The sequence below is a fragment of the Anastrepha ludens genome, chromosome 4 (assembly GCF_028408465.1).
Source record: "Anastrepha ludens isolate Willacy chromosome 4, idAnaLude1.1, whole genome shotgun sequence".
In the NCBI taxonomy this organism is placed as follows: Eukaryota; Metazoa; Arthropoda; class Insecta; order Diptera; family Tephritidae; genus Anastrepha; species Anastrepha ludens.
In genome coordinates this window covers 66,773,019-66,798,777 of record NC_071500.1, presented here as the reverse complement: position 1 = coordinate 66,798,777, position 25,759 = coordinate 66,773,019, and the positions used below count along the sequence as shown (strand labels likewise).

The 25,759-nt window shown below is 40.5% G+C and overlaps 4 protein-coding genes across 7 annotated transcripts; 1 reads left to right on the top strand and 3 right to left on the bottom strand.

Annotated features, from left to right (window-relative positions):
- Positions 1–3,179: 3,179 nt before the first annotated feature.
- On the top strand, positions 3,180–13,619 carry LOC128859647 (muscle M-line assembly protein unc-89). Of its 3 annotated transcripts, none has more exons than XR_008454175.1 (4): positions 3,180–3,720; positions 7,822–10,368; positions 10,439–12,962; positions 13,049–13,619. XR_008454175.1 is itself a non-coding variant. In XM_054096617.1 (4 exons), the coding sequence occupies exons 2-4, from the start codon at positions 3,642–3,644 to the stop codon at positions 12,751–12,753; spliced, it is 4,941 nt and encodes a 1,646-aa protein (XP_053952592.1). In that variant the 5' UTR covers positions 3,180–3,412; positions 3,481–3,641; the 3' UTR covers positions 12,754–13,619. The 3 variants fall into 3 exon arrangements, 2 of the variants coding, with proteins under 2 accessions (XP_053952592.1, XP_053952593.1); XM_054096617.1 differs by having other exon boundaries at positions 3,180–3,412; positions 3,481–3,720; positions 10,439–13,619; XM_054096618.1 differs by having other exon boundaries at positions 3,272–3,289; positions 3,481–3,720; positions 10,439–13,619.
- A 2,767-nt stretch (positions 13,620–16,386) lies between these two features.
- LOC128861860 (uncharacterized) lies at positions 16,387–17,517 on the bottom strand. Its single transcript, XM_054100236.1, has 2 exons — positions 17,470–17,517; positions 16,387–17,394 (listed from the first exon to the last, which is right to left on the bottom strand). Exons 1-2 carry the CDS (start codon positions 17,515–17,517, stop codon positions 16,567–16,569), a joined length of 876 nt encoding a protein of 291 aa, XP_053956211.1. The 3' UTR covers positions 16,387–16,566.
- A 5,624-nt stretch (positions 17,518–23,141) lies between these two features.
- LOC128861635 (tRNA (guanine(37)-N1)-methyltransferase) lies at positions 23,142–25,549 on the bottom strand. 2 transcript variants are annotated; one of them, XM_054099918.1, is made up of 3 exons: positions 25,480–25,549; positions 23,606–23,762; positions 23,142–23,548 (listed from the first exon to the last, which is right to left on the bottom strand). In XM_054099918.1, the coding sequence occupies exons 2-3, from the start codon at positions 23,750–23,752 to the stop codon at positions 23,369–23,371; spliced, it is 327 nt and encodes a 108-aa protein (XP_053955893.1). In that variant the 5' UTR covers positions 23,753–23,762; positions 25,480–25,549; the 3' UTR covers positions 23,142–23,368. The 2 variants fall into 2 exon arrangements, with proteins under 2 accessions (XP_053955893.1, XP_053955892.1); XM_054099917.1 differs by lacking the exon at positions 25,480–25,549 and adding an exon at positions 23,907–23,981.
- Positions 23,681–25,409, bottom strand: LOC128861634 (tRNA (guanine(37)-N1)-methyltransferase). The gene is made up of 2 exons (XM_054099916.1): positions 23,907–25,409; positions 23,681–23,762 (listed from the first exon to the last, which is right to left on the bottom strand). The coding sequence occupies exons 1-2, from the start codon at positions 25,347–25,349 to the stop codon at positions 23,760–23,762; spliced, it is 1,446 nt and encodes a 481-aa protein (XP_053955891.1). The 5' UTR covers positions 25,350–25,409; the 3' UTR covers positions 23,681–23,759.
- Positions 25,550–25,759: the final 210 nt, after the last annotated feature.

Genomic DNA, 25,759 nt, shown 5'->3' with positions numbered 1-25,759 from the left:
CGCCTTATACGGCGGATCCTGATTCGCGTGAATCTGCAGTGAGGGAGGGTTTTTATATAAAGGGTATTTCAGAAGTGGCACCTAGATGTCAGTAGAGAATAATTCCTAAACAGAACCCTTCTAATGTCATCTTTGCCATTTGTCAAGTAGACAGTTATTCAATTTTACCCATGGAAACTTACATGATAGAACAACGCGTTAAAATTATTGAAACTTGTTATGAAAAGTAGCGATTTTTTAAGAACAAAATATCGCAAAATTCGTGATTTTTTTGTTGAAAAGAATAGTTAGAATGAGTTGGCAATTCGAAGGTTGATGAAAAATTAAAAAAAAAACTGGTTTTATCGAAGATATAAAAAGTATTGGCAGACCAAAAATTGAACTTTCTATTGAGAATTTTGCTGTTGTAGCGCAAACTATAGTTGAACAACCTTCAAAGTCGATATCTAGAAGCTCTCAATAATTAAACATTCATGAATCAACTATTTGGCGGACTTTACCAATAGACCTGTAGTGCTCGTTGTGGACATTTAAATGACGCCATTTGTCACATGTACGAGGGCGATTCAATAAGTACCCGTATTTGATAACAGAGGGCTTTGCTGAGGGAAGTTGGTGTTAGCTGCATGTGCTGTCATCTATGAAACGACGGCAAAACAAATTTCAGACTAATTGATATGTTAATTTGGATTTGGCAGCTATGCGAATAAGACGTGCTTCGTGATTTTCGCTAAGATGGAAAAAGAGCAGTAGCGTTTGGTAATACACTTTTTGTTTTTGGATGGAAAAAGTGCGAGTAGATAAAAGCAAAGTTGGATGCTGCCTACGGGGACGCTTCGCCATCTATGACCATAGTTAGTTATTGGTTCAACGAATTTAAACCTGGGTAAACATCTGCTTTTGATGAAGAGCGACCAAGACGCCCGGACCCCGTGGTTATCGAAGAAATCATTCAAAAAATCAACGACATGAATCTCGCTGATCGACGAACGAAAGTGCGCGGAGTAACAGAGGCCATAGGTGTGTCGAATGGAACGGCAGTTAATATTTTACAATGATAAGTTGGCGATGAAAAAATTGTCGGCCCGATGGGTGCCGCGGTGGTCAACAAGCGGATGCGGTGATCGAAGTAAGCGAAGTAGTGTTTGGAGCAATTTAAGCGAGATCGGAAGGAATTTTTGCGTCGAGTTGATGAAACCTGGACCCATCATTGCACACCAGAAACTAAGCAACAATCCAAACAATGGATTTCTCCCAGGGAATCTGCGCCAAAGAAGGCGAAGACAGTCACATCGGCGGGAAAGATCATGGCGACGATTTTTTGGGATGAGAACGGCGCCATCCTCATGGATTTTTTAAAAAATGAAGTTGTTTTTTTTTTTATTGCAACTAGTTCATAAATATTTACAAATGACGAACAAGCAACTTAATTATGATAACATTACAAGAGGTTTAGTGCGTCTGAGCCTTCCTATTAATCCGTTGGTTTCAATTAAGTTAAGTGCTTCTTCATTGATGTGGTTTAATAGTCTTTCTTTATGGGCAACTGCAATCTTTGCGATTTCAGTGTTGACGGAGCTTATTTTACGGTCGCGCTCAATGTCGGAACTTCTGCAGTACCATGGTGCTTTGACAATGCACCTAAGGACCTTATTTTGGAAGTGTTTTCGTACTTTGACTGGCGCACCCTCACAGATGCGCACCATAACTCCATACTGGCCTTAGTATCTGCTTGTAAATTAACAGCTTGTTTTCAATCGTGAGAGCTGATCTGCTACCCATGAGCCATTGCATGTTTTTGAGTTTGATGTCCAATTCTTGCCTTTTTTTCTTGACATGCTCTTTCCATCGAAGTTTGCAGTCAAGTGTCATACCTAGGTACTTCGCATAGTTTGGGTATGGGACCTGTTGATCATCTATGTATAGTGGTATATGTTGTATTTTAGTGTTTGTGAAAACTACGTGTACAGATTTTGTTTGGTTAAGTTTAATTTTCCATGTATTAGTCCACTGGCAGGCGAATATTTTGAAAAACAAAAAACCTTTTTTTATTACTATTTCAATGAGTTTCTATTATTGACCGCAAAATATAAAAGACAACCCTTGGCACACCTACTTAACTTACCCATTAGCCTTAGGTGCGAGAAGCTCGATCATCAACTGATATCATCAGCCATTCATATATGTCGATTGGCTTTTCGGAAGCTACGATTTGATAATATTAGGCTCTTTCCGGAGTTCTGTGAAATATGTTATGTCAAAGATATTGGTACTTAAGGCGAATATTTTTCAAAATTTTAATAAATAATTGGAAAATTGTGTATGCAAAAATTTTTTGTTGGAAACGTCAGTTTATACCGAGTCTTTTAATACCATTTAGTCTTTTCATATATGTAGTCTATGTATTTATCATGTACCTACATAATACCTTCTTGTTTTCAAAATCTTCTCGGTATTGCCGGAGGAAGAGTAGCAACGTAACAACGGTAGATCGCAGCATGAATATATTGTAAGTGGTATTTACTTCATAGGTAACTAACGCGATGTGCAGATATTGTTTATTTGTAAATGTATGTATGTATGTATACTTATATTGTTTTCCTCAGATTTTTCTACTATAAATTCATTCAAAATTTCACACACTCACTGTATAGGTATACTCGAAAAAGTACATATATAAGTATAATCAGCAACACATATTAGATTTACTCTCGTGTATGTTAGCGCTCTCAGATTTTCAAAACACGGTTGGTTCCTCAAGCATTTTCGTATCCAAAAAAAAATTTTGCCGATTTCTTTACAGATTCTCTGTTTTGCTCGTCATTTATTCGCATTCCTTTCTTCACACGCATTTTTATTGGATTTTCTATCGCCAATCCTTCATACATACATCATACCGCACCCACGAATCACCCCAATGTGCAGCCATTCAGCTGAAAATAACTTTGTGGCCGAACAGATGAAATGAATTAACATTAGAAATGAGTGTTTGCTAAGCAGCTGAGAGACCCAGCTGCATATGACTAGATCAACTGAGAAAGCTAACGAATGCTACACGACGAATTTTCCCCCCATGAGCGGTCTGTTGTAGGCGATCTTGTGAATTTTCGTGCAAAGATCGTGTTGAACAAAAGAGGATGGAAAAAATAATTTTAAAAATTCGCCGTCGTATTTGAAAATTTTCATACATTTCATTTCCGAAGCTTATCCCAGACAGCAGGTACTACTGCAAATTATGTGCGCGGTGTCCGCTCGACGGGATTATTTAACGTTGAAAATGGACTGTGCTGTAAGTCCAGCACATAATATTGTTTTGCATTAAATTCTCTAACTCAAAAAATAGTTAAAAACTATATCGTAACTAAGGTGTAGCGTGTACGAGTAGTAAATCCGAATAAGTGGCGAATTCTAGGTTTGATTAAATAAAAAAATAATCGATGTGGCTCAATTGACTATCTCTACGGTTTGTTGTTGGTATAGGAATTATAGTTGCGGGTGCTGCAACAAATTTGGTGCTGATGTGTTGGCCATTTCCGTGAATTTTCGTCATACATACGCGAAAATAAATCAGTGTACCCAGAAAAAATAACGAAATTTAGTCTTTCGACGTGCGTTATTGGCATTAGAAAATAGTGCGAAAAATGGGCAATCAACCAGGAAAATTGCAAAATCAAAATCAAAGCGGAAGGCCAAAAAAAGTTGTAACTTGGAAATCGGCAGGTGAGTGAAATATGTTTGTAAAAGCAAAAAAAACGTAATAATTCTAAAAAAGCAAAAAAATTACTTAAGAAAATAAAGTAGCACATATTACATACATATGTATATGTATGTATGTAATACATATGTACGAGTATAAATACATACATACAAGTGTGAATACTGTGCACATCAGTCGGTTTGTCTTGGGTCAAACGGTGGGAGCGCTAGAATTGAGGTTATTTTTAGAAATTTCATTCTCAAGTGGTTGGTTGCTTGCCTACCACCAGCCTGCCTTCTTGGCTAATTCCCCTTTTCGTCGGCCTGTTATGTATAAATGTTCTGGCATCGTTTTTTGGTGTTTATGAACGCGATTTATTGCTTTGTGGCGCTCACTGCCTCATATGAAAGTGCCACAAAAGCGCATACGAAAAACAAAATTGAATTACTTGAAAAATGCACACATACCTATGTACGTATGTATGTAAAAACAAAAAAAAGCGATAAATATGTATGTTATTTTAAAAACGAGAGAGCGTACAGATTTCAAAAGTAACAGGAAAGTTTCGTGAATGTAGCAAATTGCACGCGCATTTTTTGAACAGCAACGAGAAAGCGCAATGAATAGAATGAAATGTAAAAACAAATATTGAAATGTCAAACAATAATATGCCAAAGTGACAGGAAAATACAAAACCGAACACTAAAGTAGAATAACTGTTTATGGTGTTTTTTTTTTTCTTACCACAACGCTAGAAAGGAGCCGGTTTTCGAACAATTGTTTGCATTTTGAATTAAAGGTTTTTTATATTACTTTGGCATTACGAATCAGTTGAGCAAAATATAACTTATTTAAATATGAAAATTAAAATAAATTAGTAAAGAATGATCTGCCAATTAGCTAGCTTTTGTATTTAATTATATCAGTCAATCTATGGATAAAAATATCGAACAAAGAATTTGTCCTAAATTTTGTGTTTTGAAATGAATTTTGTGTGTCGAATCGTTGAAAATGTTGCAGAAAGCCCATGGCGAGTATGCCTTATCAAAAACACGGATCTACGAATGCTTTTGCAGAGGGCCGAGAAGTCGTGGAAGATTTACCCCGATCTGGTAGCCCATCAACGTCTTCAACGGATCAAAACGTCGACAAAGTCAAGGAAATGGTGTTGGAGAACTATCATTTAAGTTTCAGGGAGGTAGCTCGTGACGTTAGCGTGCCTCACGAATCAATTTGCAACATTTTACACTATCAATTGGGCATGAGACGCATGGATGCTCGACTCGTTCCAAGATAGTTGAATTTCTTTCAAAAAATTCAATGGAAAAAGATGGCTGAAGGCATGCTTGAGCAAGTGAATTTGGGCCCCAGCGCATCATAACAGGTGATGAGACGTAGTTATATGGGTTTGACATGCAAACCAGTCAACAGGCGTCTGAATGGCGCTATCCACAACGGCCTAAACTCAAAAAATCACGTCGAAGTCGGTCAAAAGTGAAAGTCATACTACTCGTTTTCTTAATCGTTTGATTATCATGGTGTTGCGCACTCGGAATCTCGGAATTTGTTCCAAATGGTTCTACGGTAAACAAAGAATATTAGTTGGAAGTTATGCGACGTTTTAGAGAGAATGTGCGTTGGAAATGGCCCAATTTGTGGGAAGAAAACTCATGGATATTGCACCATGATAACGCACCGTCTCACAAGGCTCATATTGTGAACACTTTTTTTAACCAAAAACTCGACAAATATCAACGAGCAACCACCGTATTCACCGGAATATCCCAAAACTACAATTTCCATTCCTCGAACGCCGCTTTAAGTCGATAGAGGCCATTAAGGAGATTTCGCTGAAGAAGCTGAAGAAGATCTCTTCTGGTGACTGAAATAGTCGTTGGCATATGTATATTGCTTCGAATTGAGCCTATTTTGAAGGCAACCAAATAAATTTTAATGATTAAACAATTATTTTACGTTTTATTGAATAATTCCCGGTACTTTTTTGATAGAATGTATATATATAATTCTGGAAAGATCAGGTGGATAAGGACTTGGCTTCACTTGGTGTGTCCAATTGGCGCCGGTTAGCTCGAGAAAGAAACGACTGACGCTCTCTGTTAAACTCTGCCAAAATCGCGTAAGCGTGCCAATTAAGAAGAAGAAGAAAAAGATATATATATAATTAGCGCATACACCAATTTAGGGTGTTAGCCCGGCTCCTCTTCCTATTTATGGCATGCGTCTTGATGTTGTTCCACAAATAGAGGGACCTTCAGTTTTAAGCCGACTCCGAACGGCAAATATTTTTTATGAGGAGTTTTTCCATGGCAGAAATACCCACGGAGGCTTGCCATTGTCTGCCGAAGAGCGACCACTATTAAAAAAACTTTTTCCCTATTTTGGTCCTGCACGGAGTTTCAAATCTACGCCTTCAGAATGGTAGTCACGCACCAACTCATTCGGCTACGGCGGCCGCCAATTACCATTATGCCAGTGATTTTCCTTTAAACTCTGGTTATTGCCTATTACTTCCCACAATCTCCTCAAGTTTACTAGATGTCCAGCTTTTCAAAAATATTACGTTTCTATGAAAGTTAGTAACTTAATCCCCGACTACAGCCCGACCCGTAGCCGAAAATGAATTCATGTGATTCAGCTACATAGTTCAACTGGAAGTTAAGTAGAACTTTTATGTTCACAGTCAATGGTACTTATATTATATATTTTTTTATTGAATGTGCAAATTTCCACAAAGTACAAAATCACTGCAATCAGATCATGTCCTAGCCTCTCTAACATACGTTATTCCAATAGACATACATATTAATAAGACGGCAACCATGAGTGCATTTAGGTTAAACGAAGCGGGCCGCTGGAGAGAAAAAACGTATGGTCATGTTAGTCTATTATTGCGACAAACTCAGTTAATCTCGGTGAGAACTGACTACATCGTCCCGACGGTAACTTTCAATCGAAATTTTGCCACTCTCTTTCCAACTAAGGAAGAATGGAATAAGGGATTCTCTCTAAACAACTTCGACACTACAGTCTATACGGATGGAAGTAAAATGGGCTGCGGTGTTGGAGCTGGTATATATTCTCACAGACTTAAAATTGGGAAATCTGTGCGTCTCCCTAATACCAGCAGTGTCTTCCAGGCGGAAGTACTGGCAATTGGGGAAGCCTGTAGGCTACTAATCGCAGATTTCTCTTTTAAAGGTAATATCGCCATTCTCTCGGATAGCCAAGCTGCAATCCAGGCACTGGGTTCGGCCACAACAACCTCCAAAGTGGTAGAACAAAGTAGGAATAGCCTCATCATCTTGAGTGAAAACCATAAAGTTACCTTAATCTGGGTCCCGGGACATTGGAACATTGAAGGTAACGAAAAAGCAGATGAACTGGCAAGAGGGGGATCTGCCATGAATAACGCTCTTGTAGAATCGGTACTCACACCAATAGGTGCAGTCAAGAGCACAATTTCACAAAAATACCTCCGAATCGCAGACTGTAGGTGGAAAGTGCAGACGAAATGCAAAATTAGCAGAACGTTATGGCCCACCTACAACCTCAAGCAATCGTCGGCATTAATAAGAATGAAAGGACGGGACGCCTGGAGACTAACGGCAGTCATAACTGGCTTTTGGTCTATCGGAGAACAAGCAGCCAAAATGGGTATCCCTCACAATACATACTGTCACAGTTGCCAACAACCGGAGAAAAAGGAGACAATCTTCCATTTCCTCTGTGAATGCCCTGCCCTATGAAAGGACAGAATGTTAACCCTGGGCCAACCGCTGTTCGAGAATCTCGAACAACTATCTGGCTTAGACGTTAACAACCTAATAAGGTTCCTTAACCGCACAGACTGGATATAGTTATGCTGTAAATTACCGTTAAACAAGTTGGTAACGAGGATGTGGCAACAAAAGGCGCGGAAGCGCTAGTTGTTCTGGAAGAATCACCACTTTAACCAACAAACAAAATCACAGGCGGATTGTGTGTAATCTTTCTAATCATTTATAGTGCCCTTTTTCATATATTAAACCAATAATAAAAAAACAAATATGTGAATAATAAATCAAACAGAAAAATTTATTTACTCTAACTTCTTCTTTTTTTAGAGCGGCCATCAACACCTGGACGACCTGTGTTAATACCACTATCTGAACAACAACCCGATGTCGTGAACTTGCGTTGGGAGCGGCCCAAGCTTGATGGTGGTTCTCCTATTACCGGCTACGTTGTTGAACATCGTCGTATGGGTTCACCTCACTGGGTACGTGCTACACCTACACCAGTAACACAGTGCGAGGTGTCAATAAGCGGGTTAGAGCCTGGTTGGCGTTACCAATTTCGTGTATTTGCGGAGAACGTTGTTGGTCGCTCAGATCCTAGTGAATTGTCTGAAGCACTTACCGTCACACTTCAGCGCACCGCCATCTGTGTACCGAGTTTTATTGAGGAACTACAGGATCGACAGGCCGTCGAAGATGAACGCATTGAATTCCGTGTGCGTGTAGTGGGTCAACCACCACCTCAAATTAATTGGTTCAAAGACGGCTATGAAGTATTCAGTAGTCGACGAACGAAAATTTTAAACGACAACGACGTCAGTGCCTTGATTATTCACCAAGTAGCGCTAACCGATGAAGGTGAAATCAAGTGCACGGCGACAAATCGAGCTGGCCATGTGGCCACCAAATCCCAATTAATGGTACAAGCACCGCCAAAAATTCGTCTTCCACGTACTTACGAGGATGGATTGATCGTCGAGGCAGGCGAAGTGTTGCGTTTGAAGGTTGGTGTCGCTGGGCAACCATCACCAGCTGTTACGTGGCTGCATGAGGGCGAGATAGTGCCTAATAGTGAACGCTTCGAAATTTCAAACACTGACCGCAATTCATTACTCAAAATCGACAGTATACAGCGCAATGACCGTGGCGAGTACTCTGTGCGCGCGTGGAATCAACTGGGTGAAGATGTAACCTCTTTTTTGGTTACAGTCACCGCACGTCCGAATCCACCGGGAAAAGTGCGGCTCAACATGTCGTTTGGTAAGTCGGCGACGTTGTCTTGGACATCGCCACTTGATGATGGTGGTTGTAAAATCGGCTATTATATTGTGGAATATTTTCGTGTGGGTTGGAATGTTTGGCTTAAAGCGGCCACCACCAGGTCCCTCAGCACAACTTTACACGACTTAATCGAAGGCTCCGAATATAAATTTCGTGTAAAAGCTGAAAATCCGTATGGTGTAAGCGAGCCCAGTGAAGAGTCTGAGGTTCTTTTCATACCCGATCCAAAACGCGGTATTACAAAACCTAAATCAGAGTCCAAACTAACAGAAGAAAAAAGCAAATCTGCACCACCTCGCCGTAAAGCGCTATCCCCGAACAGATCGCAAGCAGATGCAGCGACGGAAATATCACCTGGAGCGCTGCGTAAACCAAAGCCGCAGCTAGTCGACACTGAAGATCTCCATCGGGAAATGAATTACGGCACCTCCGATAAATTGCTAAAGCTGGACATACGTCGTAGCCCGTCGAATGCCAACGCAACAAAACCATCTTCGCCAGTCTCGCCGAATACTAAATTAATGACATTAAATACAAAACTATCAGCCACACCGTCGCCCACATCGCCAACTCCAAAGTCACCACAGCGTTCACCATTGACGGATAGGAAGGTCATGCCACATTTTCTACAACAATTACTACCATCCAAGGATAAATCACCATCACCATCAAAGCAAAAGGTTGCACCACCCTTGGCAACAGCGGAACCAGAACTGACGCCCGAAAAACCTTCTACGCCAGAAATATCACGTTCATCATTACGGCGCAAACGTAGTCTTAGTCCGCTGCGCAAAAGTCCGACACTGCCGGAAGAAATCAATAGAACCCCCGCTCTACAACGTAGTGCCGAGCCAGCACACTTAGGCGTTAATCAACTGGTACGCCGTCATTCAGGTCACAGTCTTAGTCCCGCAAAAAATGCACCTACATTAGCAGTAGCTATAGCTACTGGAGCAATGGGCATGCGGAAAGAAAAGTCACCACAACTAAGTAGGAAAGATCGTAAGGAAATCATTCACCGAGATGAACGAGCTGGACGAGATGAGCAATCTATATCTACTCGAGCAATAGGCATGCAGGAAGAAAAATCACCCCAACTAAATAAGAAAGATCATAAGGAAATCATACAACGAGATGAAGGAGCCGGAAGAATTGAAAGAACAGATAGAACTAATCATAATAACGGTCAAGATGAATTTTTACGGGCGGAAAGAAGTGAACGAAGCGAGCAGAGAAAGAGGCAACCCGAACAGGCCGAGCGTATTGAGCAATCGAGACGTCCTGATCATGCAGATCGACTCACGCAAGCGGAAAGAGATAAACAAGCCGAGTGGATTGAATGGGTAAAAAAAGCGAATGGAAACAATGCTGCCCTTCAAAACAAAAATCACTACAACCATAATAAGCAAACTGTATCAACACTCACAAATCCAACTATAGAAATAAGTGCACCACCACCTTCAAAGACTCTCATCTCACCCTCACCACCAACCAGCCCTCTGTCACTTGCTGAGAAACAGGATGATGTACACACAAGCAATGAGTTCATGCTGGTCGTCTTCGATAAGAATAGCAAAGTTAAGGATAAAAATAGTAAGTATCATTTCATTATATCATATTTTTATTTCGTTCTTAATACTACTTTCATTATCTTGGAAAGCAGAGCAAGACTCCTTTGAATTGGATCTAGAAGATGCACTGCAACCACCACCGATTTCTATCTCTTCGCCCGATTTAGCTTCACTCGAATTTACTAATCTGCATACGTTTCCCCTGCGCCGTTCAGTTAGCTCCACGGAACTTTTGTATGAACGAGCAATGGCACGCTTCTACGAGGCTGTCGAACTGGAAGAAGCGGAGAAAGCGCGAAAACTTAAAAGTATACAGGAAAAAGATAAAGAAAGACAAAGGCAAAACGATAATAGAACTGAAAAAGAATTAGAAATGCCAATTGCTGGCGGAAGTTTACAACCACCCTTTGTGCGGAAACGTCTTGGTTCGATGACGGAAGCGGAGCGTCTATCTTTCGAACGACGAAGTGAGCTGAGACGTCAGTCAGAAAGTTTTGTACAAGAATTAAGGTCGGCCGCAGCACGATGGGGTTCACGTGAAAATTTATTCTACTCGAAACCACTTTCACGTACTACTGGCTTATTACTTGGCAAGGACGAAAATCGTGAGGAAAGGGATGACGTAGAAGATCTTGATGTTGATGATGCTGATGATTACGATGACATGTTACAAGGCGAAATGGCCAGCGGGTTCCAATCAAAAGTAGAACCTACGAAACAAGCGAGCTTTGAACTTGAATCTGACTATACCGAAAGCACAGCCAGTTCAGATGATGATTCAATTGAAAAATTTAAAATGGAGCTTAGAGCTCGCACAAAAACACCAAGTCCTCCAAGAGCTAGTCCACCAAAAGACCATATGGAAACCTACCATCCACGTAACATGTCTGCTGGTGTTTTTACGCCATATCGCGCGCCAATGCCTGAAAATGCAGCGATCGTACTCACACGACCAGCGCCGCTCACCGATCCGGACTTTGTGCCGAAACCTATTTTGAAACGGCCATCCAATGAGAACGTTCAGCCACTCACCGAACAAATTATTAGTAGCAAAAGCAACAGCAATAATAATGTTAACAAACAGAGTTTGGAAAATATAGAAAGCATAAGTGACAACAACAAAAACCAAGCGGCCAATAACACTGCCAGCAGCCACGAGAAGTCTGGTTTCGCAGAGAGCATCATGTCTTTCTTCAAGCGGGACTCTCGTGCGAACACTGAAAAAAATATTGAAGAAAATGTTAATTTCGTCGGTTTTACAGGTAAGCCCATTCCTTTAAGTCCAACTGTTGTCGCAGCAGAATTGGAAGCTAAACGCAAAGCTAAAGAAGAAGACGACTCAAAGCGTAAAGAAGCGGAGCGCACAATGCGCGAGGAAGCTTATGCCGTTGTAGATCATTATAGCGACCTTGTGAGTCAGATTAGTAGCACACGCAAATACCATACGCCGATCTATCTAGACAAGGAAGAACTGAAAAAGGCGGGTGGCAACACAGATAACGACGAAGAAATGCGTATGCGTCGTTCACAGAGTCCGGAAGGTGGCCTCATGCCACCCATTAGCAATAAGCCGCGACTATCGATATCGGAGCGTGGCCAATTGGTGCACGTGCGCGAAACCGGTAGCGGAATGGCTTTTACCGAACCACCGAAGGCTCTAGAGCCAGATACACCGACGCCAAGTGAGAGCAGCTCCCAAGCTTTTAGCATGTCATCGGCAAGGAAGGAAATCGCTTTACCTTCCATAACTAGCACTAAAACCAACCTACCGGCAACACCAATTACCAAAACAATTTCATCTGACCTACTGGCGAGCGATGATAATACAACTGCCGAGGTAATTAGCGAAACATTATATGAGCATCCTGATTCACGCGGACGCACGCGTATCGTCAAGGTAAAGCGAATCATTAAGAAGCGAGTGCCATCGCGCTCCAGAGATGCTTCCCTAAACCGTCCACCATCAAGCGCCGCATCCCAACAAGATATAGACATCGATATACCCACTGAAGCTCAATCCCCGGTAAGAAGGCGAGTGCTTTCACGAACACGCACCTCAACAGGTCAATCCAAATCACCTGGACCATTTGGCAGACGACCTCTGCCTCCGTTAACAACGGCCACTGGTGTACTACCTCCACCACCAGAAATATTACTCTCTATGGCCGCCAACTACGAGAAGGTAGAGTCGAAGAGCGCCGAGCAGCTGGAGGAAGAAGCGCATGAAAAAGTGCGTTCAGCACTAAGTTACTCTACAGATTTGGTTCTATTTATGGTCGCTTGCTATGTGTATCTCTTCAAAGATGCATGGTTGGTGTTACCCATTTTATCTTTGATGATTTACAGACAGCTGGGAGATTTCATTAATGACTGTATACCAAAATGGATGAAACGGAAAAAGAACTGATGACGAACGTTTTTAGAGAAAAATTGGCTGCTGAACAAAGACACAAAATTACTGGATATACTACTACAGAAACAACAAAAAGCATAACAAAATACCTAATGTATACATTGCAATTAATAGTAAATATATTGGCTCGTCGACTGACAGAAAAGAAGATCAGCCGAAACTGTTGCCTGCCCGGTCCTTAGCGATTTTTTGTGGGCGATAAGGTAGGTGTGGTGTGAAGAGCTGGTGTTTAATGAAAAAGAAAATGAGCGCATTATCTGTATGTTTCCTTTTTTTTGAATCATAAAAGGGTTATCTTCTCCGAAATGGCAATCCTCCGCTGGATGTAAATTCTTGCCAAGCCTTTAGGGTAGCTCTTCATGCACTTTACTGTACTATGCTATACTTTGGTCAACTTTGAAATGTAATATCTTTTTTTATCACCAGTTTTATCACACGTCTGCCGAAACCTAAGGAATATTGCCAAGGACCGGGCAGAGTCTTATAGATCTACTTCGTACGCGCTTAAAATCTTAAAGTGCCACTAAAAATCACACTAAATAATTATATAAGAACTTGCATGTATATTTTTTTTAAAGTTATCACTTAATATTTAAGTTTATATACCACATACTATAAAATTAAAAAAAAAATCAATTCGTTATCGGAGTTATGGAGTAGAAAACAATAAAAAAGGGAAAAATTATATACAATATAAAAAAATTTTTTTTGAACTACTCACTCGTACATAAAATTATATTCGCCTAAAAATGTAATTACTTCTCTTGTGAAAATTTGTTACTTTTCTTATCAACGATTTGCTAAGGTTTCTTTGTTACAATTATTATAGTATCGAAAATAAAATTACTAAGGAAACTTACAGTTGTTCCACTTTTAATGGTATATAATTAATTTACAAGAAACTCAGCATTCAAAATTTTGCTGAAAAAAACTAATTTTCAAAAGGAATGACAATTCGAGGTATGAATATTAAGTAGCGAGACTGACGCTGTAAAATATTTATTCTGACTTCAATCCACTTTTAACGGAATTTATATTACTACAAACTCAGAAATCAAAAAAATTGCAGAAAACTGATTCTCAAAAGTAATGCAACAAGTCTGACGCTGTAAAACATTTTGATTTCACACACATTTTTTTTTTTTCTTTCCAACCGATCTCGCTAAACAGCTACTTGGACAATGAAGAAGTTATGGGTTTCTTAGATATCGCCTGCCAAATGGACCTACCAACAAAACATATTATATATCTCATTTAGAAGTTGAAGAAGAGATAATAAAACTGAACAACTCAAAAACACCTGGATATGATAAAATTGGCGCAAAACGATTAAATCGCTTTCTGAAAAATGCTTTCAATACTTGACAATGTTATTCAACCAAATTCTCCGGCTTGATCATTTTCCAACCTAATGGAAATGTCCGGAATTTATAATGATACCCAAGCCGAACAAGCCAGAAAACGACATTAAATCATACCGACCGATTAGTTTGCTGGCGACATTCTCCAAAATATTTGAAAGAATATTTCTGAGAAGAATGCTGCTGGTTATTGAAAGAGACAATATTATACCTGAGCAACAGTTTGGGTTCAGAAATAAACATGGAACAATAGAACAATGCCACCGAGTTGTTAGTATAATCACTGATGCACTAGAAAACAAAAAATATTGCTCGGGAGTATTTTTGGACATACAGCAAGCTTTCGATCGGGTGTGGCACCCAGGACTGCTTTACAAATTAAAAAAAAACATTTTTCTTTGCCATTCTATCTAATGCTAAAATCGTATTTGAGCGATCGCTGCTTCTATGTAAAACACAGGAATGAGCGTTCCGAAATACACTCAATTGAGGCCGGAGTGCCTCAAGGTAGTGTGCTGAGACCTGTCCTTTATACGATATTCACTTCTGACTTTCCAACGACTGATGAGGTTATGATTGCAACTTTTGCTGATGACACAGCTTTATTATCACTGGGCGAAACTCCAACAAGTGCCACATTACATATTCAGCCCGAGCTGACGAAAATAGAAAAATGGATGAAAAAATGGAATGTTAAAGTGAATACCGACAAATCTGTTCATGTGACTTTCACTACCAGAAGATAAAACTGTCCTCAAGTGTACATAAAGGCCACACCTATTCCCCAGAAGAACTCAGTAAGATATCTTGGAATGCACCTAGATCGAAGACTTACGTGGAAGGACCACATTAAAGCAAAGCGCCAACAACTTAAAATAAAGACAAACAAAATGTACTGGCTCCTTGGAGCAAAGTCTGAACTAAGTCTTGAGAACAAAATCTGATTATACAAAGCGATTTTAAAACCAGTCTGGACATACGGTATACAGCTGTGGGGCACGGCTGCCAATTCCAATATCGAAATTCTACAGCGATACGAATCAAAGACACTTAGAATGATACTAAATGCGCCATGGTTTATTACAAACGAAAGTATACATAGTGACCTTGAAATTCCCTATGTCTAGGAAGAAGTGCGGAGGCTATCCAATAGATACTTGAACTTCAAACTAAGCGATCACAGCAATACTCTTGCAATATACTTATTAGATGATAAGGAAGAAACAAAACGACTTAAAAGGTTTCACGTCCTTGATTTGCCTTTTAGAAAATAAGTATGCTCATACATATGTAAAGGGTGTTTAGCACATTTGCTGAATGTTAACATGACAGATTGCAAATAACACACATTTTCCAAATATTGCATTGTTAGAAACAGTGCTAGAAGTCTTCTGTCAGCTCTTTCAGGACGCATATCAAGTTCCCTTTTAGCTATTCAACAATCAAGAAAATTCAGCTGGGTATTGTGTCTTGATGTTTTCCCACAAATGGAGGGACCTGCAGTTTCAAACCGAATCCGAAGGGCAGATATTTGTTTTTTTTTTTAAAGGAGCTTTTTCATGGCAGAAATACACTCCGAGGTTTGTCATTGTCTGCCGAAGAGCGGCCACTATTAGAAACAACTTTTTCTATCCTTTGGTTTTCATACCCAGGGTGGCGACTACCAACCCATTCACTTTCTATAGAGAAAAGCAAATTCTTTAAGTTTTTATGAAAGAAGCTCGTTGCTCAAATGTAGTCCGATTTACGGATTACGAACTCCACGATTATTGAAGTATGATAGTATGAATATGTCCATTTCTACATATACCCACGCGTTTAAAAGCTAAAGTTCACTTAGTCTTACATTCAAAGTTTCTTTTAGACACGCAATCATATCCAGAGATCGCAACGCATTAACCAACCACTGAAGCGCAATACATGATTAGCTAGATCTCCACCTTGTAGGTGGAGCCTGGGTTCAAGTCGCAGAACCCATTTCTTCACGAACTTTTTCATGGAAGAATAGGGAGTACCATAGACTAATCTTAAAGTGTGATGCGTTTTAAATCTTCAATTTAGCTTGGGTGACTGCACGATCAAGTATTTAATACCAGATGAGGGAAAAAGAAAATTGCCATTTAGAGAGGTTTGAAGTTAAAAGTTCCTCCCATCATAGTGCAAAGAAATTGTTTCCTGCAGTTTACGCAGTTTCTCGACTTAGTTTCATAGTCTGCCTTAAGTAGTAGTCAATAATGACTAATTGAATCACTGTTTGTAATAGAAATTCTTGCACACTCAATAATTTTTATTGGAATTAAAGTAGTTGAAATTCAAAATGACTTTACCTTTAAAAAGTACCATAAATACATATTTTTCGTGAATAAGCCGTTATTAGATACGCAATTCTGCTTTCGCATTCGTGACGCGTCTTTCACATTTCCTAAACCACAAAGCTTGACAAACGTTAAGCTGCAATACTGTTAACGGCCGGTGGAGCAATTGGTGCGTTGACAGCACCCACACCCTGAGCATTCACATCGACCGAAGTTAAATTGTACCAATCGAACAAGGAACGAATAAATTGATCCACTTGTGTGAAATTCACACCATTCTGTTCGAGTTGTGCAATTATGCGCTTTGACTCCGGGAAAGCCAACACGCGTTCATAGACCGGTCGCAATGCCCTCAATTTGGTCCAGAACTGAGCAAGGCTACCACCTTGAATAACCTTAGCGTTGATTTGGGCGCGCAGCATCTCCTGTGGGAAGTATGCGAGGAATTCATTGAAAAATCCTTGCCATCCATAAACGGACCAATAGGGTGTAGGATTGAAAAGGCTCAAAATTTCCTCAGACTCCTCGAATTCGAATGAACCACCTCCCGACAACAATAGTTGAGAGCGCACCCACGATTGGAATTGTATGATTTCCGGCTGAGCATAGAGGCGCATGCGTACCATGAAGGCATCGTGTGAGTTAATAATGCGGATGACGGCTTGAAACTCGGCATCGTTGAGTAGATAACGTATGACCAACTTGTTAAGCGGCTTGGAGGGTATTAGGCGATACAGCTCCTCGATGTCCTGCGTTAGTGTAGGCGGTGGTGCAGGTGCGGATGCAGCAGGCGCATTGGCAGGTGGTAGAGCCCAACTAGAGCACAAGCTACTGCACACTAGCGCCAGTGTAATGATGAAGCGCTGCATTCTCGATTGTGACCGATTGACTAGTACGCGTATAGTTGATATGTTGTTTTCTTGCGAAAGTACTTTCGTTTTGTGTGTGATGGCATATTGCTACTGTATCTTTTATATAGAAATAATAGAAGGCGCCAAGAAATGGAAGAACACCAGCATTTACTACACTCAAACGTGCATACTTATACACTTAGCAGCTGCCGCGTTGCGGCAAAATTTCATTATGAAGCTGCCGTTTTGCTGACTGCTTTTCATGTGTAACTTGACAGTGATGGTGGTAAACATTTGCATGCTTTGACGGTAAACAGATAAGCAAAGTTAGCTCATTTGAATCATCACTAACGCCGTAATAGTGGCCCCTAGTGGTGCATATTGCACGTATTACATTATTGCTTAATCTTATTTATTTATTTTAATTATTAGTCATTTTTATTTTTTTCAACTAAATCTATATTAAAGGAAATATGCTTATATGCAGTAAATTCTCGATACATTAAGGCCGGATTCACACTATGATGCCGATCACGGTCCGCTCTCGGTCCAGTCTCGGTCCGGTAAAATATTCACAAACGAAAAACAATGACTGTATTCACACTATCCGTGCTGTTCAAGTTTCGGTACAGTCACACTCCAGCATCGATCAAGTTCGAAGAATATTTTGCTGGAGCGTGATCGAACTTGCCGCGACTTGTACTGATAGTGTGAATAACGTTGCGTTCTCGGTTCGACAATAGCAACCTATTGGAGAATTGAAAAAATTTTCAATTTCATTTTCATTTTCAACGAACGTTGAATCGCGACTGGACCGATGTAAGAACACAAATGTAGATGTCGAAAGATTTTACCGAACCGAGACTAGACCGAGAACGAACCGTGATCGGCACCATAGTGTGAATCTACCCTAAATATCGCTATAGCGCATAGAGCTGCTTGCCTGTATATCAGTTTTCATAGTACCTTAAAAAAAGTAATATATTTTTTAAGAAGCAAAGGGTTGTAGTAACCGAATGAATTGGTGCATGACTATCATTCGAGAGTAGTGAAATTCGAATCTTCGAACATAAAACATCAAAAGATATAACAAGTTTTTACTGATAGCGGTTGCCCCTCGGCAAGCAATGGCAAACCTTCGAGTGTATTTCTGCTTTCTGCCGTTCGGAGTTGGCTTAAAACTGTGTTTCCTCCATTTGTGATCTCCATTACAAACAAGAGGAGGGGTTCGGTCAGACACCCAATAAAGGGTATAAAGGACTTATATATATTATATATGTATATATATATAAAGGGTTGATAAATAAAGTCGACAGAAATCCATAATTTCTCCAATACATAAATAGCTTTAGTAATCTGTGTCTGTTATAAAGGGTGGTTAAGTTTCAAGGGCCGGTGTTGATTTTTAATACAATACATTTTTTTTTAGGAAATTATTGTCATTTCTCTTTATTAGGATAGTATTGGTATAGCTCAATTACGTATGGAACAAAATATCGGCCAAATAGCCGCCCCGGCCTCGGCGGCACACCTCCATCCGATGGTCCAAATTCTCGATACGCTGAGGCATAATTCAACTTCTATGCCGTTAATGTGCCGAATTATCTCATCCTTTAGCTCTTGAATTGTTGTTGGCTTATAGACACCTTTTCATTCAAATAACCCCAAAGAAAGAAATCCGACGGTGTCAAATCACATGATCTTGCCAGCCAATTGACATCGCCGCGACGTGAGATTATTCGGCCATCAAATTTTCTCGCAAAAGAGCCATTGTTTCGTTAGCTGTGTGACAAGTAGCACCGTGACAATGATGGTCCCCCAGTAGATTTTATAACGGAGGACAATATAAAATTTGCCATCGGCATTTTCAAATCTTATAAATCACCGGGACCAGACGGAATTATCCCCGCCGACCTGCAACACACAATAAGTATGATTGCACCTGGACTCGTCTCAATTTTGAGGCAGCAGTACGACTTAATTATATCCCCAAGAAATGGGCTGAAGTAAAAGTGGTATTCATTTCCAAAGCAGGAAAAACCACACGTACGAAACCGAAGGACTACAGGCCGATTAGCCTATCATCCTTCCTGTTAAAAACGTTAGATCGATTGCTGAATGGGCTCATCAAAGGAAAGATTAGCAACAAGCTATCACTTTCTCAACAAGCATTCCAGCAAATCAGTAGAGACAGCGCTCAACTCGCGAGTCGACAGGATTGAGAACTCACTTCACTATAAGAAATACACTCTTGCTGTCTCTCTGGACATCGAGCGTGCTTTCAATAACATATATCCGGAAGCAATTACTCATTCGCTAACGGAAATGGGAGTGAAGAAAGCGCTCGTCTCGCTCATAGTCGGGCGAACGATACGCGCAGATTTGGGTGAAACGTCCATTAGGAAATTTCCGATCAGACGTAAACCTCAGGATGGGGTAATTTCTCCACTTCTGTGGAACCTGACCGTCAAAAATCTCCTTCAGGAAGTGGAAAAAATGCGAGGTATAATAATTTCATATGCCGATGATATTGTAATAGCAATCTCTGGCAAACACTGTGTGATCTTCAACAAAGAGCTCTCAACAGACTATCAATGGTGCAAAAGTCGAGGACTAGAAGTAAATCCGGAAAAAACGGAACTGATACTGTTCTGCAGAAAACATAAAACCCCTACTCTTCAACAAATACTTTTAGGGGGAAAACCGCTTAAGGTCACAGAATACGCTAAATATTTAGGGCTTGTACTGGATAGGAAGCGAAATTGCGGGCTTACAATCGCAGATAGATCGCACGAAATTCTAAGAAGAGATAAGCACAGCGCCAGTTTGGGCGAACAATTCTTTAATGAATTAAAAGATCTCGGATCTGTCGAAATTAAGGATCTTACGAAATTTTTGAAATGTACTCATTGATTTCAGGAGGGATAAGGGCTAGTTCCCCACGCGGCTCCACAATGGGCCATGAGCCTGAGTGTGTCCTACAGTGAATACCCGCTTCGACCTAACCTAACCTACAGTTTTCCTTCGATAAAACCGAAAATGTAAACCAAGCAGCAGAAAATGTCAAAAGTGTTATTAGTCTGGATGCTGTAACAGCCAATTAAGCGCAATTTTAGATGTCCCTATTCCATTTCGTTTGATGTCACAAACGCACTACGTTCTGAAGGGCCCATTGTCGAAAATTTCGGTAATATAATGCAAACCTTGGAAATTCTCAAGACGGATCGTCATTTAAGTACTTTTCGATTGCCCACGAGCGAAACATTGAACAAACAACAGTTAGGAACTACTTGAATCTTATTCCTCACTATGATCCCTCAGTCGACGTCAACCCTCCCCGTGCGCAATCTTCAGATTAAGCGGTCCTGGGTCCCGCTGCATATCATTTTTAATGGTACTTAGCTAGGATTTAAACGGTCTGCTACATCTCATCCTGCTTAGCGGACAGCGACCAGCATTCAGAGGCACACGCCATGACGGGCCATACCATATTTTTATCAATTTGCCAGCTGACTTGTATGTGGTGCGTCACTTGCGGTCTAGTGTGAAATCTGTGCTTTCAAAGGAGCCAAGATATTTGAAGCTCTCATCTGTGGCTACGTCTTCGGTACCAATATGAAGAAGCACCTAATTTGGAAATTTGTTTCCGACGAACCACCAGGTTACGTACTAGTAATTTAATGGGCACATTAACTCCAACCTAACAAATTTTAAAAACGACCTAGAATCATGGTATCGCCTTTTCAAGCATTTGCTGAAGCTCTACTGGTGCGATAGCGACGGGCCAATTGATTTATGAGGTTTGAAACTAGTCACCCTAAACAATTTCGTCATAGCTTCTATTATGATGTTCATTTTCATACTGTTCGTTATGATGTAACGCTGGGGTGGCAGATCCAGTAAAGAAGCCGAAGTTAGCAGGAAAGTGAGTATCTATTAGAAGACCCAGAAACTCCCTACCGGACATGGTCCACGAACCGTTCGGCCTTTTTACGAAACCTGGGAACATAGGAGGCCTCAACCAATACTTTCCTAAGCCTAGAAGTTTCCGTAAACCCATCAACTGAACTACAAAAATTTCGCCACGAACTCCGTTTCGCTTTCTTAACAGCACTTTTGTAGATTCTTAGACTTTCTTTATGACGTTACCAATGGTTGTTGTGGTTGTTGTTGTTGTAGCAGTTTACTGAAGCCTACCAAAGTTATGCGGACTCGCGAGGCAGCTGAAGCTCTTCGTCTGCAATAGGAGGTGGTTGGACTCCGATAACGGCAAATGGGTGGTCGGGAATTTAGGAAGATTGTAAGGATCTCCCGATGAATGTCGTTTCCCAATCGTTTGCCAGACCAGTGATTTTAGTCCATTTGAACAATCTTTCCTAAAAGACCTTTACCTCACTAGCCTTCCTCGCTTTTTCACTGCGAAGAATTTTCAACTTTTCTCCACTAAATACACGGTGACCCTCTTTACCACCCGATCGCACGAGGTTAAACTACAGCTAAAGCTTAAAGTCGACGACTCACCAATACCCAGCGTTAACAACCCCAAAATCTTGGGTGTCATTTTCGATAGTTTGCTCTCCTTCTCTGCCCATACAACCGTAATTGCTACTAAAGTTCTAATCGCTAACCAGCAGTACTAAGGCAAAGACAAAGAAATGTTGCTGACGACGTTTAAAGTAATTGGCCGGCCGGTTCTAAATTACGCTGCACTTGTCTGGTCGCCTGAAACTAGTGATACGCTGTGGACAAAGCTAAAGACATGCTATTCGGACAGCGACGCACACTTCCCCGTCTACAACACCTACATAACGAAGCACAGATGCTTTCTGTAAAGGAGCACAACAAACTCCTCAGCAAATAGTTTCTACTATGATGCTAGGAAGGTTTCACCCATGTAGAAAGCTACTTGAACCAGAGCCACCTCCCAGGCACGTCCGAAGGCAACTCTTCAATCACTTCGACGAGGTCCAGGACAAAACAAATCGACAACTACTGGACCGGACAGTGTATAGACAGGCAATTAACGACATTCATCGGGAGATACTTACCACCTTCTTAAGCTCCCGACTCCCGAATGCAGTGTTCGAACACCAACCATCACCAATTGCTGACGAAGAGCTTCAGCTGCCTCGCGAGATCCGCGTAACTTTGGTACAATTACGGACTAGAACTCCTTCTGATCTAGAATAGACCCCGACATGCTCAATACATATCTGGCATATGAAGGCACACCACCCGATACTAACCACCTAGTCACATACCCTCTCAAACCCAGTCACCTAACACCCCTCTCCCTCTGGGCCCCAACGTGTCGAAACAGCATTTCCTAGGCCTACCGTTAGATGAGTTAGACGATAACGATCGGTGACGATCGATGTCTACACCGCACTGGCAAGGCCTAGTAGACTGCTTCGACAACAACAACAACAACAACAACAGACCTGCGTAACTTCGGCCCATTTACATTCTAAATATTATAGCAGTTAAACTCTTACCTATCCAGAATCGATACTAACCACCTATTCACATGCCGTCTTAAGCCCCTTTGCTAACATAAACCTTTCTTCGTTTGGACTCAACTCATCGAAGCCGCGCCATATTTTCTAGGCCTACCGTTAGATAAGAGAGACACTGATACACTGTTCACTTGACAGGGCGGGCTAGTTTACTGGGGCGGCAGCCTTTGTTCGGGAAAAGGCCGAGTCATTCCGGTAACGCAAATCGGCTGCCATGGGAATGAGATAAGAGAGACTTTGTAGTCTACTACAATAACAACATTTTACCTCAGTAGATCAATAGATCGATCAATTTACTACAAGAATCTAAATTTTTCTATAGACCAAAATCAAAATAACTTATTATCTCGAACAATATTGTACACAATTATCTATACAATCATGTTTATTGAAATTTTTAGCATAATTTTCTCTATACTCATGATATATAAGTAAATTTTCATACTATTTCAACCTCAAATAAACACCGCTCGTCATGTTTAAAACTAATTACTAATTCTTTATAATTTTGCTTCGGTAACGGCGTCTCGACAGAAGAAAAATTTTAGTTTACGGAAACTGGCGCCTTAGAACTTGAGGTTGCCTAGTTTCTGCGATACATTTTTCGTGTTCGCTGGCGCTTTTTTGTTTTTCTTGATCGGCGTATTGCTCACAGATGCTTTTGGCTTCTTCACCACCATACCTTTGTGTAGCTCCTTCAAATTTGCGTCGATTTTCTCCTGCTTATTTTTAACGACTTCTTTAATCTGAAATTGGTTAGTTTCTCAATATTAGATTTTCTATCAATATTTCGAATTGCTTACCTTTTTTAATTGCCCTTGCACCACTTTCGGTTTCTTCTTATTTTTGACATCATTAACTTTGAAAATATTTTTGTCCTTCTTAGACTTGTTGATGGCACTCTTGGCAGCCCCCTTCTTACCACCTGCGGTTTTTGATTTGCGCCCCATTACTAATTCACTGAAATTTTACAAAGAAAAAAATATTTTATTCAACAATAATTAATACAAACTGCCCAATGGTAGAAATAAAAAACATTTTGTTTCGAGTACAGTATTAACAATTTATTGAGTTGAAATTGTATCAGTATCAATTGCATTTTACTTTATTTGTAACATTTAATTCCTCCTCATATGTCTCAGACGCGGCGCGCTTCCGTGGTGTCTGCTCAACAGTTGAAGTTTCAGCAAGTTGTGTTGCGAGAGGCGACGTCAAAATTTCTTTCGTAAGTCGAAATGAAACTCGATACATATCTTTATTAGGCGCCACATTACGCACAAAATATATGCCTTCCAAATTGTCCTTTAAAGGCAAACCCAAATTCTCTTCAACCATAGCGCGTACAAGTGTCTTCGTATCGTCGCCCTTTGCAAAGGAGTAAACATGCACAATTGGATAGTTTAATTCATGATCAAATAACTTATTGCACTCCTTGTCATTTAAAAATCCACGAAACACATCCAAGAACTCCACCGCCATAGCCGGCAGATTCATTGTAATATGTATCCGATAAGCATCTGGCTTGTTAGTTGATAGATCCTTACAACGTTTTAGTAAATCGGGCTTAACATCTTCCAGTAAAAATTGCCGGCCATCTTTATTGAAAGTTTTCATATAGGGCAAACATTTGTTACGCCCACCGTTGTGTTGCAGCCATTTATAACTCTCTGGATTTAAGTCATTTGCAAGCACCCAACATCTTTTACGTGCTGCTGGTATGCTAAATGGTCCCACACCGGCAAAGACATCGTAGAGGACATCGTTTTCATTGATCATTTTTGTAATTCGTTCATGTTCTGTGGATAAGCGTGGATTCCAGTACACGCGAGAGAAATCAAACTCAAACACAACTCCATTCTCTTTGGTCTCCACTTCATATTCCATCTCACCACAAATTAGCTCCAACAAGAAGTTACGGTATGTATTGTCAATTGTTGCTGCTTTGTTAACTACAGTGCGACAGCCAGGCACTTTGTCTAACAACACTTGACCAATTAAGTTTTTGTAAGGCAGTAGGTGATCTCTAAGATTTAAGTGTACAATATGACCTATGCGCGAATACGATGTGAGACCTTCTTCCTCAATTGGCAGTACACTTTTGAAAATCTCATCCGCCCGCCAATTCTCATAGCCAAGCTCCAATTCATCATAATAGAAATTGTTTTGTTGAACATTAACCTTCAACAGATCAGCAGTGGGTAGACAATCCCATGACTTCACTGCTAATGGATGTAGAAATATTTCACGCATATCACACGATTTTTCTTCTGCAGTTTTGCTTGGTAACGCGCGCACCGGCCGTAGTCTTTCCATTTTCAGCAACAGCTTTTTCAATAGTGACAATACTTTATTTGATTCCGACTCGTGTATTAGTAGGCGTGGCAGTTTCACACGCTTTTTGAAGGAATCGCGATTCAATTCGACCATTCCACGGACATTCAGCGGAGGCGCTAAAATATCACAATCCATATTTTTCCAGTAGTGGCGCTGACGCTTGAAGTGCTGTAATAAATCGTGCGCCCACGTGAGACGTCGAAGAACAACCATTCATTCAGTACGAACTTGATCCGATACTCATTTATATACGGTTCGAAAATAATTTTTATAAATTACTTTTAAATTTCCTTATTTCAATTTATAAAAAGTTTTAAAGCGAGATTGTACAAAATAAATTTACCTTTTTCAGCCCTGTGAATTGTCAAAAACAGATTTCTTCTTTCCTTAGCGAAATTCACAATAGTGAGAAGACATTGAACCGCCAATAAACTTAAGTCCTAGGAACAGTTTGATGTGCCATATTCTCAAGGATGGTAGAATTCATGGTTGCGCCTTCCGAATTCGCCGTGTCGTAAGAGCCCATGAATAAACCAAAAAAAAAAAGAAAGAGGGATGGCTTGTTTGTGAAGAGGAAAAGTAGACAAAAGCAAAGTAAACAACCAAGCACAAAAAATTAAAAG